Consider the following 16868-nt stretch of genomic DNA (forward strand, 5'->3'; position numbering starts at 1 on the left):
GAGAAGCTGTGGCTGCCCCATCCCTGGAGGTGTTCAAGGCCAGGTTGGACGGGGCTTGGAGCAACCTTGGCTGGTGGGAGGTGTCCCTGCCCATGGCAGGGGGTTGGAGTGGATGATCTTTAAGGTCCCTTCCAGCCCAAACCATTCTATTATTCTAGGATAACTGCAGCATCCCAGCACAGACATCCCTGCATCCCGCCCTGCCTGCAGCACGGGTGTTCAGCCCATGGTGGTGGGAAATCTGCTGGGTGATAAACATCCAGGAGCCATGTCGAGCTGGTCAGCAAATCCAGAAGGGAGGCAGGGAGGAAGGTAGAGCGGGGTCAGGGCAACAAATGACATCGTGGCAGTTCAGGGGAGCAGTCTCTGACTGAAGGGCATCATCACCCCACTGCAGGGGAAATGTCCTGGGAGAGGACATGCCGATGCTGACAGCAGTCCTGCTAACAGGACACACGCGCCCTGAAGTCCAGGTTGAAGAAGGAGGGAAGAGACCAAACCCTGTAAACCCAAAGAGACTGCCACTGCATGCAAAGCAAATTCCTGCAGTTTCTAAGCAAAGTCCCAGCAGCTGGCAGAGCAACAGCGGAGCATCTCATCTCCAGCATGGCTGATTTCAACATCACAGCTTTCAAAACTATCTGATGCTTTACAGCTGAGCCAGATGTGCCCTCACTGAGGCTCAGGAGGGGAGGGATCATGAAGCTCAAAATAACCAGAGAACAGCTTTGCACTTAGCATCTGCAAGTGGAAGTTTTCCAGTTCCCTGCTGCACTCCTTTCCTTGCCCCGGTCCTGGTTTGGCCCAGAGCTTTGCAGTGGACAGGTTTCCATGGAGAAAACATTAATGGACTTACAAATGAAAAATAAAAAACCCAACCTCTAACAACAGAAAATCCTGTCCTATGGCGATGCTCAGTTAGGTCTCATTTGGTAAGATCTCCAGTAATCTCCAGTGCTTCCTCAGGATTGCCAATACAGGGGGGCTTTTATCTCTTAGCAGAGCTGAGCACGCTCTTGCATAATTAAACCAATGTATTTTTCAATTACTGGTGGTTCTAAAATAGAACTAGTTTAAAAAAAAAAAAAAAAAGGCATGTAGAGTGTTGTTTCAGCCCTGCACAGAGCAAGAAGTGTCCCATCCACCTCTCCTGCCTGGGGAAGATGGGTATTTTCTTCTCCTGCTCTTCTGACTGCACAAGCACCACCAGGTTGAACATGGACTGAATCACAAGGCAGAGGGAAGACAAACTGTCTGGCAGGAATAAGGACGTGAAGCTGCCAAAATTTTTGTAGCTTTAATTGTACAAACTCCATGCTGTATGTCTGCAGCTATTTTACACTTAGAGACATGCACAGGAACCAGAGCCTTAGGAAACCCCTTTTTATAGGAAACAGTGGAGTTTAGTAGCAATGCACGCCATGAATTCCATTCGGAACATGTTTCTTGCCAGGAGAAATTTGCTACAAGGTGAATATTAAGACTCAAGGATGAAGCAGGTTTTGCGTTTTTGGCGCTAGGGTTCCAGCTAAGAGCTGAGCTCTCTGTACACACAAAGGCAGTGGTGCTTGGAGCTTTAGTGGGGCCGCGATGCCCTCCCCTTCACGGTTCCTGAGCCCAAGCCTGAACATGATGCAGCAGGATTTATGAAGATGTTTTTCTTAGCACAAAAAATCCAGCTGGTACAAGGTGCTGCCATTCTTCTGACTTTCCTAGATTTTCCTTGTGTGACAATCTGCCCCCTTGCACAACATATACATATGCAGACAAATATAGACATACACACACACACGTATATACATATACAGACATACTACGTACATGTTTTCGAAAGAGGTCAGCGTGGGGTCCCAGCTGTGGATCCGCTTCTCGTATGAACTGCATCACCTCCTCCACCGTCCAGGACGAGGGGTCGCGGCTGCTGAGCCGTGAGATGTCTCGAGAGCCAAGGTACCTCTCTGAACCTGGGGGGCATTGGGAGACAGCAGCCGTTACTCCAAGTGTGCCCACAGCACCGCTCCAGCACTCATTCACCCTTAGTCTACACCACTCTGTCTCCTCTCTCAAAGCCGTGGCAGAGACATTGTGAAGGGCACGTCCCAACCGTGCCCGAGAGACTCCTGCGGCACAGATCTAGCACCGAAGCCTTATTCTCTCTCCTTAGGCGTTACTTTTTGGGGCAGCCTTCTATACTGAGCCCTTTTCCTCACTCTAAGCTCCCATTTCCCCTTGCCCCCCTTCAGCTGAGTTTGGTCACCCCATTCCCACTCTTCCTTGCCCATCTGCTGTGATGGTTCCCACCTTTGCAGAAAATAATCTTCCATTCCCGCTTCTCTCCCCACGCACCATTTCTCCCCTCGCTGCCCAGCTCCGAACTCCACCTTCAGCAACTTTAACACAGCAAAGCTGTTTTACGTTTTCATTGGATGCATTTTCTGATGGACTGAGCTCATATGCGGAATTCTGTTGTCCGGAAGCATTGCCCGAGCTAACAGAAGTCCTGCTCCTACCGTGCCGGCATCGACACAGCCCGTTGTTCCAGCTCTCCACCCGCATACGCAGAGGTGGGGGGAGGCAGATGGATCAAGGCATCAGCAGCCTGAGCTTTTCAGAGGCTTTTATTGATGACCTGCACCTAAAATTATAACTTTTTTTTGCAAACACCTGGATTTCACACGTGCTGATTTACTGCAAGGAACAGCTCCTACTCCACGCACACAGGAGCTGTTTGCACATCCACCCGTCCTCCCGGCCACCCGCCCCAGCTTCCAGCCTCATCCAGCAGTTCTCGACTCCCTGGCCATTCCCGAGCCATCCTCACGGACCCAGACACCCATTTATTGCTTCGACAGCCCCCTGCCCACGCTCGTGACTTCAGCTCCTGCCTCCTCCTTCCTGCCCACTGACCTCCAGGTCCCCCCTCGTCAGCACACTGAGGGGTGACCCTGCAAGCATCAGCTCTCCGTATTTCCACCCGCCCATCTTCCACGTCTCTAGAGCTACCATTAAACCTAACAGACTACCTGTTTAACAGTGTAGCAGCCAGTCTCTGGTACTTGCTGAAGTTAGAAAGGTGTAACTGGAGTTAGAAAAGCCCTTTATTGCCAAATTTACAATCAGTGGGCTGGCTTCTTAACTCTCTTACCCCCAGAGCTAAGCCTACGCAAGGCAGAGGTGCTGCCCTGGCTGAGGCTAGAGGGTTGGTGCAGGTGCCTGTATCCTTGCAGGCGATAGTCTCTGGAGCTCCTGCTGTGGCTGGATGAATTGACAGAGTTCAAGGCAGAGTCCATGGGGTCCAGGCGAGGCTCCAAGGGCCCTGGGAGGCCATCTCCCAGAACAAAGGTTTCACCTGGAACGCACCAAGCTGCAGTCAGTGCACCCGAACGCCACGCAGCCCGAAGTTACTGCTCGGCGGCAGAAAGCAGAACGGCAGCAGAGACAGCGCTCGCGCACGGCTATGGGAACAGGGTCGAACCAGCGCGTTGGCGGTCGCCTTGAAAGCACAGAAATGAAGCCAGGCGCTGCTGAAGCGCTGCAGCCTGCTGTTTGCCTGACAAACGCCAGTCCAACCAGTCAGCAGTTATAACGGTTGGTGCCCAGACTGGAGCAGCAGCTGCTCTGTTAATGCCACCACCAGGTTTGGCTTGCGGTCCTGCGTCCTTACTGCTTCCAGAGGCCCCTCTGTGGCAGCGGGGCACCATGGTGGCAGGCGGTGGAGGGCTGCCCGTTCTGGATGCCAAGGGACACAGGACTCACATGAGAGCCCTGAGTGGGGAGAAGAGGGTCCCTGAGATTCAGGGTCAAGCACTGCACATTATCGGCATTAGCGTGCAAGGTGAGGGACCAGGCGGTTGGGATTGCGGGGGACATTCGGTAAGACTCACGCTGTGCCTGCACAGCGGCACACAGGCGGCGCAGAGGGAGCAGCGCGCTCCTCTGAGCAGCTCAGCTGCACACTCAGGACTGGGCAATGCTCTCACGACGTGCTGATCCTCCAGCCCTGAAGGCATGGTGCTGGTGAGCAGCTGCCCACCCCTCCTGACCTCCTGCTGGGCCTCCTGCCTAACCGGGTCGGTGACCAACATCCTTTGCTGGGACATGCGCAGGAGGGACGGGGCAGAGGGCTCTCCCTGGGCCCAGGTCCCAGGGCAAGCCTGGCTTCCTCACCTTCTCTTCCAGAAACACATTCAATTTTCAGCTATCAGTGGCAGTATCAGGATGGAGGGGCTGAGGAAACTATTCGGGGTGGTATGTTGTATGGGCTGAGCCAGCAAGGTCTCCCTTTGCTGTTACACCGTGACAGCTACATCCTAGGACCACGTGTTTGTAGGTTTTACTCTGGCACGCACAACCACAGTCCAGGTAGACTTGATGCCTCATGAATCATCCTCAAATACCTGCGTTCTTTATTAGGAAATACCCGGCAAGTTCCTACAGCCAAAGAAGAAAGCAGCTCCTACAACGAGGGGTGTTGCCAGTGCACTTTGGCTGGGCCACTGCATCTGGTTGGGAACCAGAGCTCCTCTACCAGTGTCCACAGAGACCCTGAGATCAGCTCATAGTCCTGAGCTCCTGCCACTCACACACCACGGGAGGTGACAAGGATGAAGAAACCTGAGCGATTGCCCCAGCCAGGCCCTGGGCTTCTTCCCTGGGACTTCCCAGACCACAGGAGCAGCAGGTGAGAAGCCAGCAGCACAACGAGGTGGTGCTGAGGTGGGATGGTGGTGAGGGCGCATAGTCAATCCTGCAGCGCTTGAGACCCAAAAGTTGTTGAGATTTTCCCAACCTTCCCTGCTGAGCTAATGCTGCCATGCTGCAGTGAGGGGAGACGCAGCTCGCCAGAGCCTGAAGCAGTACCTGAGCCTTGCAGAGGCTGGGCTCCACCAAACGGGGCAACCTCTGTTGGAGGCACTTCATTTTATCTGGTTTCTATGAACTACAGGACTACTGTTTGAACTGGGATCCCCTGGTTTCAGTGCTTCTGCTGCCTGTGTTTGAGCAGAGACCTGAGGGGCGAGTTCGGCCGGAGGCAGCCAGCCCGTACCAGCCCTGGCTTCATCTCATAAGGCTACAAAATGGAAACATCCCTCTTGTCCAGCTGTTTGGCAATTCAGGGAAGCAGATCACCTGCGTAACCGCAACCCTCCACCTCGTGGGCTTTGTTACTCTGCACTTGAGGTATTTCTGCCTTTCTTTGCTTTTATGTCTCTGGGACACTCTCAGAAACCAGCAGCACATCCTTAAAATCTCATGTAGAAACAGTGCTGATGCGAAGACTGTTATTCCCCCGGTGCCCTGTGCTGTGTGCTGGCCCGCACGTCCAGTTTCTCACAGGAGCAGATGTGTTTTCACCAGCTCTCTATGCATAAGAGGAGGCTTTTGGACTCATGACTACTCCTGAGTGACTTTGGACCCCTCCTTCACTCCTGCACCACCTTCCACCATCCCATTTCAGCACAAGACTGGATGCCAACCCAGCACTGAGCTGGCTGCTCTGGCCCAGGGGTGGAGAGGGGTTCCCTCCAGGCCCAGACAGACCCGCACCGTGGATGTGACTCACACCAGGGGCACTTTATAGGAGCTTCTTCATAGCAACTACATTTGGGTTCCTCTCCAGCAGGACAGTTCTGCTTAAACCCCAAACCACTCCTCATTAAACAAAAGGTGATGTCTGGTTCCTGGCAAAGTGCAGAGGCACGAGAGGGGTCGGCAGGCACAGCCCTCCGCACGGCTACGGATGCTCTGGGACAGGAGGGGGGCTGTGGGCGTGGGAATGGGTCTGTGCCGCACATCTCCGTCCTCCACGGAAAGCCAGCCCCCCCTGCGAGGTGATGTACAGCCTCAACTTGCCAGGAAGCCCCAGGACACGTGCCCCAGATGTGCTGGGTCAGGCAAACATGTGTGTCTAACTGCTTGTGAAGACCCCAAAGCTCACACGGAGGGGATTTAGGTCAGCAGAAGGAATTTCTGGGCTCAGCTAGCGAAGAGTACAGCTTGGGAGGCTGGGAGACCACGTCGGTGCAACACTTAAGGATCCAAAACTCACCCTCAGAAAATATTTCACTCAATAATTAATACACTGTCATTATTCTGATGTGAATGCGCTGTAATGCACTCAAGTATGTGATCACGTTCTCACATGTGCTTACGATCACACATCCGAAGAAGAGGATGAGGCCACACAACCAGGGAGCACTACTCTGTTTTGCTCAAGAGGTAGAACTGAAGCTGCACGTTCACCCTCAGGTCACCCATCTCTGGACCAGTGAGTGCTTGGGCGTGCTGTAAATCCTGCAGCAGAGCTGGAGGCTTCTTGGTAGGATCAATGCAAGAGGGATTTCGGATTTTCTTAAAAATACAAACACACAGAGAACTGCTCAAATGAATGACACCTCCAGAAACGGGAGAGGGAAACAAGGCAAGACGGGAATGATTGCCAGTCCTGTGAATCATCTGTAGCAGAAGACAACATGCTTCTGCAAGTGACCGCCTTCAGGCGTATACGCTATCCAGAATCCCTTCGCCCTCGATAACTCGCTTTGGCGTGAGGAGGAGGTGGCTAATTCCTGGGCAGATTTTCTTATACAAACTGCTAGTTTTAAATAAGGCTTGCAACTGGAGCATTGTAGGAAAACATGCCATGATTAGTGGTGGAGAGGCAGGGAGCAGCTAATTAAAGTTTAATTAAACAAATAGTGCTATAGATTCAAAAGGGTCGTTTTACTGCTAAAACATGGAGTTTGGCCACAAGCGTAAATCTGATTTGCACAACTACTAAACACCCACTGTTTCCAACAAATGATAGTCTTTGAAAAGCAGGTCCCCACTGTGCTGGAACTGCAGCCTTTTAGCAAAAAGCTACATAAATGCCACTGGATGCAAGAGGAAAAACAATGTGAGAAGTGAGATGCCCTCCTCATCTTTCTGACTTCTTGCCAAAGGCACAACGAACAAAGACTTCCCACTGCTCCTCACTGCCTTCAATTTGGCAAACTGGAAACTGTTCAGGTACTGCTCTCTGTCACACTACTGAAGCCAGAATATACTCTGCTCGGGGAGTTCATCACCGTGAGAAGATGTACCTCCTTGCTTGAGAAATACTCAATATCTGAGTATTTCAGTGGGGAATGGCTGAAAAGCAGCCCTGAGGAGAAAGACCTGGGTGTGCTGATTGACCAGAAGCTCAGCATGAGCCAGCAATGTGCGATCACAGCCCCGAAGGCCAACCTGGGCTGCGTCAGAAGAAGTGTGGCCAGCAGGTCAAGGGAGGTGATTCTGCCTCTCTACTCCACTCTCATGAGACCCCACCTGGAGTACTGCATCCCGCTCTGGAGTCCCCAACATAAGACAGACATGAACCTTCTGGAGCGTGCCCAGAGGAGGGCCACAAGGATGATCCGAGGGCTGGAGCACCTCTCCCATGAGGAGAGGCTGAAAGAGTTGGGGGTGTTCAGCCTGGAGAAGAGAAAGCTCCGGGGAGATCTTATTGCGGCCTTCCAGTGCCTAAAGGGGCTCCTGGAGAGCTGGGGAGGGACTTTTTACTGGGGCATGTAGTGACAGGACGAGGGGGAATGGCTATAAACTGGAAGAGGGCAGGTTTAGATTAAACATTAGGAAGAAGTTTTTCACTCTGAGGGTGGTGAGGCACTGGAAGAGGTTGCCCAGAGAGGTTGTTGAGGCCCCATCCCTGGAGGTGTTCAAGGCCAGGCTGGATGTGGCCTTGGGCAACCTGGGCTGGTGGGAGGTGTCCCTGCCCAGGGCAGGGGGGTTGGAACTTGATGATCTTCAAGGTCCTTTCCAACCTAAACCATTCTATGATTCTATGATTTCAGACTCATATTCTTAAAATATACCCTCAGAAATGCAAATATTCCTGCTTGTGCGTAGATTTTATGGTGGAGGGGGATGAACAGGCTTTTAGCTGTGGGATAAAAATGAATTTCTAGATGGAATTTGGAATTGCAGCTCATTTCTCCCTGCCCTGTACGCCCCCTGCTTGGACCAAGAACAGAACAAGACCAAGTTGCTGTAGGAAGCTGACAAACCAGGAAAATCATCCCCCTCACATGAAGGAACACTTTCTGCATACTTGTCTTTACTTCTACAGAAGACACTGGAGTACTCTGGGCATCCATATGTCATGTCCCTTCAAAGGTCAAGAGGTAATTGAATAGACTTTGAAGTAGACTAACAATCAGTCTTGTAGACAACCTAACATAGGTTCCTCCTTGGAATTAGCCTGGAGCCTCTTGGCCTGGAGAAGAGAAGGCTCCGGGGAGACCTTGTAGCAGCTTTCTGGTATCTGAAGGGTGCCTACAAGAAAGCTGGAAGGGGACTTTTTGCAAGGGCATGTAGTGATAGGACGAGGGGGAATGGCTTCAAACTGGAAGAGGGGAGATTTAGGTTAGATATTAGGAAGAAGCTTTTCCACTATGAGGGTGGTGAGCCCCTGGTGCAGGTTTCCCAGAGAAGCTGTGGCTGCCCCATCCCTGAAGGTGTTCAAGGCCAGGTTGGACGGGGCTTGGAGCAACCTGGGCTGGTTGTATCCCTGCCTGGGGAGGTATCCCTGCCCATGGCAGGGGGGTTGGAACTGGATGATCTTTAAAGTCCCTTCCAACCCAAACCATTCTATGAATTACCCATTACGCAAGCCTTCTCTCTTCACTGACAACAGTGTGTGACACTCACCACCTAACCAAGGCACCATAACCTCTAAAGCACACCACTGGGCGTCAAGAACAGGCCAAACACTGCGTGTTCCTGCTGGTAGAGGAGGAGCTAACAGGCTTTGCTAAAGGTTACCTAAGTGCAGTGGTTGATGTATTAGAGGAGAACGTCAAAGAGACCAGCAAGGACATGTACCTAGAAGTGAGAAACAGACTGGGCCTCAGGGAGCCATTTTTGGCTTGTCAATCTGCTGGAATAGATGAGACAGTCCCACATGTCACCTTGTTTTTCACTTCAGCTATGTGACAAACCTACAATTTTAATCAATGTAGATATAAGGCCATTAGAAACTGTCCATCATAGGGTGCAAGTTCAGATCAGCTGTGCTTAGATACAGGGTCAGTAATCCTGAAGAGCACAGGGCACAGTGACAGATGGAGACTAAAACCACACCACAGCGCATGGGAGGCTGTGCTCTCTCCAATCTGAGATCAACAAGCCAAGCCCAGCAAACTCAGCAAGAACCAGGGAAATGGTGATTCTAAAGGGACAGCAACAGAGCACAAAGCCACTGAACTACGAGCCCAGCCAAGAGTCTCGAGCAATTTTTCTGGGACACATTACAAAGAATTGAGACTAACACCTTGGCAGATTTCACCATCAATTAATTAAAAGGCTTCGGTAAGGCTGACTCTCCAGTCTACGTGATGGAGTTTGCAGTTGAAAACAAAAGGGAAGGTGGAAGTGTATTTATTGAAGACTCCTGCTCAGGCTCAGGCAGTCCTCCAGCTATGTGCACCCCTGGAAATCTCCCACCTGCACACGCAAGGGACACCTATGGACCACATACCAAAGGGGACATTTCTGCAACTGCTTTTGAGAATGCGGGACAGCACATCTGCAGCAGCGTTATCTGACGGACGTTGCAGGAAGCAGCATGCTGCAGGATGTGATGTGATCTGGTTTAGCTGGTGGAGCACACGCTAGTGAGACCCTCTCTGCTATTCAGGGAGGATTGTGAGGAACAAGAAGGGATCCTGGGAAAGGGCAGCGGGTTCCTGGCCGTACGGCTGCACATCAGCTTCTGTACAATACACTGCAGCAAACCATCATAGAAAAAATTGGGGGAAGATTGACTGAAGCAACTGGGCAGTTTTATGACCATTAATACCATGCATAGCAATGGAAGCTAAAATATGGGTAATTAAATCTCAGATTATATGGTATTAGATGATGACTATCAGGGTTAGAAGGAATTCTCCCTGCGTTCCACATGCCTTACACAACTGCTTGGGGACCTTGCCTTGGCATAGAGTGGTTTCTTCACTTCTCTCTGAAACACCAAGCACCGACCCATGCCAGAGACAAAGCAAAGCAGACTTCCTAAACCCACGGCCCGATTTGGCACGGCAAATCTAATCCTGCTGTATCTGTTACAAGTCGCTATAAACAGCCAGCTTTGGGAAGAGACGCTGTGCTCACCTTCCAAAGGGTGACGGTCATTCTTTGGTAACTTGGGGGAGAGAGGAGCACTGTATGGAGGGGAATCTTGGGAATATCGCTTTGTACCCCGGCCTGGTCCCTGCAGAGTGCCGTCTAACGAACTGCTTCTGTCTAGGAAAAGAGAACAAGCCCTATTTAGGAGTGGAGACTTTCTGGGAAATTCAGTCTTGCCAGAGTCACTTGAGACTCGCGTGCATCGCCAGCCTGGCAACAGCCTGTTAAAACTGCAATCCAGCACATCTGTCGGTGCTTAACATTTTATATCTTGCTCTGCAATTTTTACCAGAGAAAAAGGGTGGTGAGAAACCTAACGAAGAATCTTAGCCATGTTTTGCCATATTTCACCCCAAATATCACCTCTGATTGACTTAATTCCGTTTCTCCTCATTCTACCCCTTGGCTCATCCCGCATGATACCTGCTCCTCCCCACTCTTCCCCTTTCAGACGCACATAACCCTTGGGTGATTTGCAAACAATCCTCGGATGATTTGCAAACACTCTGTGCCATATACAGTGCTTCATTAAACCGTACTCAAATTTTCAATCTTTCCCCAAACGGATCCCTCAAGCGCCCCAGCTGTCGCTGCTGCTCTTCTCCAAATGCTTCCCCACAACGGGGTTCTCCGTATTCGACGTGGCAGACGGGACGTCAGGCTGGGCTGCAGGACGTCTCTTTGCAGACGGCTAAAGGCTGCACGCAAGGTGTCAGTGGGTGGATGAACACAGAGAATGGAGGTGCTAACAGGGATGGAAACAGCAGCCAGGCAAGCGATACAGCGGGTAGCAGTCCATGCCAGGTCTGGACAAGGCATGGTCAACTGAGAAGCAATGAAGAGGTTCCCCACCAGCTGCTGCCTGCCCACGCGGGCCACCAACGCTCCCGGGTGGCTCCTTCCAGCTGCCTCGAGCGTGGGCGACGCGTGTGAGCTTGCAACGTTCAAGGTGTGCAGGGAGAGGAGTGAAATGCTCATAGACAAAAGCCAGGAGCTGGAGAACAGCACGGAGCGGCTCCAGCTGGGGGTGCAGGGCAGGGACGGGGGCTGGAGGGGTGACAGAAATACGGCAGGGAGCAACTCGGACTGGACACCAAGGGAGATGCATCACGCCAAACAAAGAAACAAAGGTACAGATGGGTGGGAAGCATCAGACGGTCACAATTTAGTTGACTGAAGAGAAATACAAAGGTAGAGAAAAAGACTCTGTTCTGTCAAAATCCTCTGGGGAAATGAAAGATAAGCTGCTTATACTGAGGCTCCGGGAACCCATACGAGTATGATCAAAACCCACTGTAACATTATTACAAAGACAAATACTGTCCTCAGGACAAGAAACATTCATTTCCCAGACAGAGACGGGAAACAAATGCTTTTAGTAATGTCTCTGGATATCTCTAAATGTAAAACTGCACGACCTTCCTCACCAAACAGTCACAGAACCACAACAAAAGGAGACGCTTTTTAAAGGTTTTATCAGGTTTTGTTTTGGGTTGATTTTAAAAATAATGCAAACACAGAAGGTCGGGTTGTAGAAGATAACCCAGGGAATCAGAAGTTAGGTCAGTGTAAATTAATGGAAGGATAAACCAAAAGTAGGTCTGTAGTTAGGGTCTCTGATTTTAAAGGACAAATTTTAAGAAAAAAAGAAATGGAGTAATGCACAGAGCTGCACACAGCAGTCACAAAGTGGATCATCAGGAAAAAAAGAAAATACCTTCAGTTCCAAAGATGCCATAAATATCACAAAAGTGTATCATCAGTGAGGAAATAACCTGGGAGGAAAGACCCCCCCAATCTAAATAAATGGATAAATGTTCACTTGAGAAGGATGCTGAGAACAAGCAGAACTGGAGATGAAAAAAACCCGCTCAGCATGGTGTCGTACACCTCAGAGGATGGCAAGAAAAGGGAGGAAATGAACTTTTGTAACTCATTTTGTCTTTTGACACAGTGCCAAGGAAAAGACAGGACCGTGTTTTCAGCTACAGAAGTAACAAATGCAAGGGAACGGAGCGAGAGAATACTGTGCAGAAAGGTAAAGATTGAGAAAATACGAAATAAAGGTTGTCCTCACCTGCTAATGGTGGGAGGTTGGTGGGGAGGAAGAGGAGCACAACTGCCCATGCCTGGGTTTGTGCTGTTGGCCTCCCAAGGCAGGCAGGATGGATGCCTTTACAGGCAGTCAGACTCTGCTCACCTCATCTCATCTCATCGAGTCAAAGACAAAGTCAAGGCCCCCACTTTAGGATGCTGTAACTTGCACTGACTGCACTGGTACCCTCTCCCCGACCGCAGAGCGTGCCCACACAACTACCTCAGGTGACATCCACCTGCGTCCACTCAAACAAATCCCACCCTTCACCTCCAGTCACAGCCGTGCTGAACGCCGGGGCTCAAAGGGTAAAAGAAATGGGACAGGAATGAAAATACACACCATTGACTAAGCAGTAGAAGTCAAGTAACTGAACGCACTCAAACTGGGGATGTAAGGGTGTGGAAGAAGCCAAAATGTAACTTAGGAAAGAAGGCGCACGTGAAGCCCTGGGTCTGCTGCAGCAAATTCTAACAAAACTCAGCAATGTGCTGCTCAGAGTGACAGGAAACATGATGCTAATATTTCAAAAAATTATTTTGGGCAAAAATTAAGGGCAAAAATTATTTTGGCAGTGAAATGCTCATGTCTGACCTCAGCAGTACCACAAGGCTTGTAGGAGGTTCTGAAGGAAAGGGTAAGTAAAATACTGCAGTTACACATAGCACATACTGCATCAGGCGCTCATCAGAAGAGACTAACCCCATAGCTTCCTCATCATGGGAAAACAACTGATCTATCAGACAAAGGAAGAGTGGTCAATCTCAATTACCTGGAATTCAGCAATGCATCTGATATGGAGAACACGAGGATCACCAGAAGCTTTGTTATATGCACAAACATCTGATTTGAGGGTAAAAGCTGTCGGCAGAGCACTGAGCAAGAACATGAGGCTGGAGAGCCATTGCTAACTAATTTTCTCAAGGATCATTCTTCAGCCCGGTGTCATTTAATATTTTTATTAATAACTGCACAAATTGTAGAGATTCACTGATGAAATCTGCTGATGTCTTCCCACATCAGGCCAGATAAAGTAGCATTTGAAATTATGACTATAAAATACATATAGAACGGAGTACCAGAAAGGAGGTAAAACCAGCAGCAAAACACAGATGTGCACTTGAAGCATTGTCCCATGAGCTGGGAACTTGCAGCTGACAATAACGGACAAGAAGACGAGGGTGTGCAACCAGGATGGGTTGATCATCACCTGCCACAAGGATACAGCAACAAAAAGCAGCTTCCAGAGCACTGGTGGTGCCAGTGCTGTGGCACCAGGTCCCCGTGAGTGCTGGGTGGCACTCTAGTCACCCTTGTGAAGTTTAATTCAAACCAACACTAGACGAGAAGAGCAGAGAGCCTTTCTCACCAGAGCAGCCAAAAGACGAGCTCCCCTGAAGGACACAACTGCTCTCTAACTACTTCCAGAAGAAGGAGAACTAAGATAAGCTACAAGACAATGTAAAGACAAGGACAGTCAGATACCAAGTTGCCCATGAATAAATCTGGGCTAGAAACTACAAAGCAGGTTCTAAAAATTCAGCAAAAAAACTTGGAGCAGCATCCGGTGGAAAAGCAAAATCAACTCCAGAGTTAATTAAAACACCAGCGAATGCTGTGGTGCCTTTAACAGCAGACCAAAGGCTCAGTGGTCCCGAAGGTCCCTCCAGCCCTATGTTTTCAGATGGCTCCAGATCAGATCTACCTGTTCACAAAATTTCACAGCTCATCCCTGTTCCTATTAACAGCAATCAACTTCCCTTTTTCTTGCAAATCTACTGTTTCCTGATGTACAACTTCATCTGCTTCCCCTGATTTCCATGATTATGCCTTACTTATTGAGACAGAATGCCAGGATGCAGCTGACCCAAAGACCTTCCTCCTTCTGCCTCAAGCACACGCACGAATTCTCCATGGCATCCACAGTAATGCTCCTGTAAAGCGAGCTTGTTCTGGGAATTGAGACCAGCTCCCAGTCATAACCAGTGACCATTTTCTGGAACAACCAGCCCCATTCTGGCACATGAGCACCTGTGCCATAGAGGAAACAAGGCAAGACACAGAGCTGAAGACCACGGCAGCCTTGACGCTTTGTGTGATTTAAGCTGATGTACAACTGCATCCTCATTCTTCCATGACCAGCACTAACCTCTCAAAATCGCCGGTACTGTTTCTTTGCCCTCACCAAAAGCCACTGTACTGTGTAGATAACAATATTTATCATCTTCTTTCAGGTGCTTGAGAAAAATTTTAGATGACCAGATGCCCAACAATCCCCGAGACATCACTATGAACTACAGGAAGAGGTGTTATCACTTCTCTGGACTGTGGTTAATCTTCCTTTAATCCCTGCAGACACTCTAACGAAGAGCTCAGGATGAGAAGGTCTCTCTCAGCATCGTGCCATATCTGGTGTTCCGCCTGCACTTCCCTGAATTCTGGCCCTTTATGCTTTTCCACCCTGACCGGCAGCCCAACTCTCAGCACAGACACCACGGACATCTCACGATGGCTAGAAACCATGCGTGTGAGCTACAGGACCCTCTCCATCCAAGCCTGCTACCATGCCCACACCCGGGGTTCTCTTCCTCCCATTCTGGTTTTGCTCTATCTCATGATGACGGGGTACTTCCACACTGAAACATGGTTTCCACACTGAAACATGGTTTCTTCTGGTAGGTTTCTTCTAAGTGGGGGGGTCCCTAGAGGGGTAACCTCTTGTCCCAGTAACCAGACATGCTGTTCCTGTACCTGCCACAGCAGCCAACCCACTTCCTACAGCTCCTCTTCCTGCAACACAGCACAGCTCCCTGCGCCTGGCATTGCTGGCTCCAGCACGGCTCCGCACAGCCCCAGCCCGCAGGCAGTACATCAGCCACAGAGGAAGTAGAGGACAGCCACTCCAAGGTCCTCCCACTCTTTACACTGCTGCTAATCCCCTCCCCTGAGCATGGGAGCTTTGTGAGATGCAGTGAAGCACTGGGGCATTAGGCTGTTGCCCCTAAGCTTCCTGAAACAGTTCTTTCTAAGTGCTTATCCTTTTACAGTAGAAATTCTTGCTTTTCCCGTCAGAGCCATAATTATCCAAAGGATTAATTCTGGAAAGACCTCAAACAGCTATTTGCTGACTCGAGGGCCAGAGAGGTAGTGGAGGAAACAAGACAGGAGAGCAGATCAGCACAAAACACTTGTGAACTACTTAAAGAGGGCGCAGATAACTTTTATCCTCTCCAGGACTGGCGTTCCTGCAGCAGCAGTTCTGGCAGAGCCCAGCAGCCAGCCCGGGGAGGCAGCTATCGCCCCAGGGGCTGCTGCAACTACGCAGCACTGTGGGGGGCGGAAAACTACTGGTCTTGTTTTCCACCACTTTCGCTTAAGAGCAATTTTGCAGCCTGAACAATTTGCATTGTGGCATGAACTATCTTGCCGGGGGTGTTGCTTCAACGCAGCCGAGCGTTAGCCATGCCAAGAAAAACAAAGCCACCTATGCCTCGGATGCATCCAGCATCCCTGAACGGGCTAAGCTTTCACCGAGGGCTGGATGCGCTGGCTGCTGGCAGCAGCTTCACAGCCACTGTGGAAAACCCTTTGCTAGGTTTTAATTCCATTTCTAATTACAGTTTACCTACTACATGTTACCACTCTTCTATTTCTCATGCAGAGTCTTTCACCTCAATTCCTAACTGGATGAAGTCGCTATAACCAGATTACAGCAAGCAGGAAGGACCGGGGGACAAGGAGAGGAGGGAAGACAAGGAGACAGCACGGATGAGCGGAAACCTACAGGCAGAGATGGAAATCAGACCGACAGGCAGAAAATACAGCAACTTGAATCCTGTGCAAAAAGAGCCCTGTGGGCATGTGCATGACACTGGGTGTGATGCAACAAACCCTGCAGAGAGGGCTCTGAAACACAGCCTGCCTCCTGAGATAAAGATAAAATCTGGGTTAAGGCACGGAGCACCGGGGGGTCCCTACAACGCCGCCCCCGCCCCAGCTCCTACCTGGTAGATACCTGTCGTGGTCGTACTCGTGTGAGCGCTGCATGTGGCTGTTCTGAGTGAAAGGCTGGTTCCCAAAGAGGTTGTCACTGCGAAGATTGTGGCAGAGCTTCTCCAGGAAGCGGAGGACGTAGGTGATACTGTTTACTGCTGGCAGGTTCAGAGTGTGCTGTTCCCGATCAAACACAGCTGGAGACAGAAACAAACAGAGCCCAACACGTAAACCCCCAGCAAAGGCAGGAGACTACGCCCAGGGCTGCACAGCCAGCTTCTGTATCTCAGCATCGCTGGTCTAGACTAGAGCAAACAAAAGCCACTGCCTTCCGCTGGCTGAGTGCTGGCGAGTTCGCTTCCCCGGGACAGGCTAAAACCAGTCTGCTGCACCCAGCGTCAGGTATGGGGCTGCAGTGCCCGAGAAGCCGCGTTCAAGGGAACGGAAAGGTATTCAAGGAGGGGTCTGCACTCCCAGAGCATCCAGGCAACCTCGGGCTTAAAAGCAAAATTAAAACCCGGGGTATTTCTGTGGCTTTCCATCAGGAGTTCTGACAATCCCACCCGTTTTGCCTCCTCCCGGGGGCTCGGGCAGTGCTGGGGGACGATGGGTG

General features: G+C 50.5%; 1 protein-coding gene across 1 annotated transcript in view; it reads right to left on the reverse strand.

The window, feature by feature from the left end:
* Positions 1 to 16868, reverse strand: part of SCMH1 (sex comb on midleg homolog 1 (Drosophila)) — a 53839-nt gene that overhangs the window by 795 nt on the left and 36176 nt on the right. The window contains exons 10-13 of the mRNA XM_009892999.1: positions 16267 to 16452; positions 10153 to 10284; positions 3146 to 3349; positions 1822 to 1964 (exon numbers count right to left, since the gene is read on the reverse strand). Of these exons, the coding sequence (XP_009891301.1) occupies positions 1822 to 1964; positions 3146 to 3349; positions 10153 to 10284; positions 16267 to 16452 (665 nt within the window). The remainder of the gene's footprint in view (positions 1 to 1821; positions 1965 to 3145; positions 3350 to 10152; positions 10285 to 16266; positions 16453 to 16868) is intronic.

This window comes from Charadrius vociferus, unplaced genomic scaffold, assembly GCF_000708025.1.
Source record: "Charadrius vociferus isolate BGI_N301 unplaced genomic scaffold, ASM70802v2 scaffold459, whole genome shotgun sequence".
Classification (NCBI taxonomy): Eukaryota; Metazoa; Chordata; class Aves; order Charadriiformes; family Charadriidae; genus Charadrius; species Charadrius vociferus.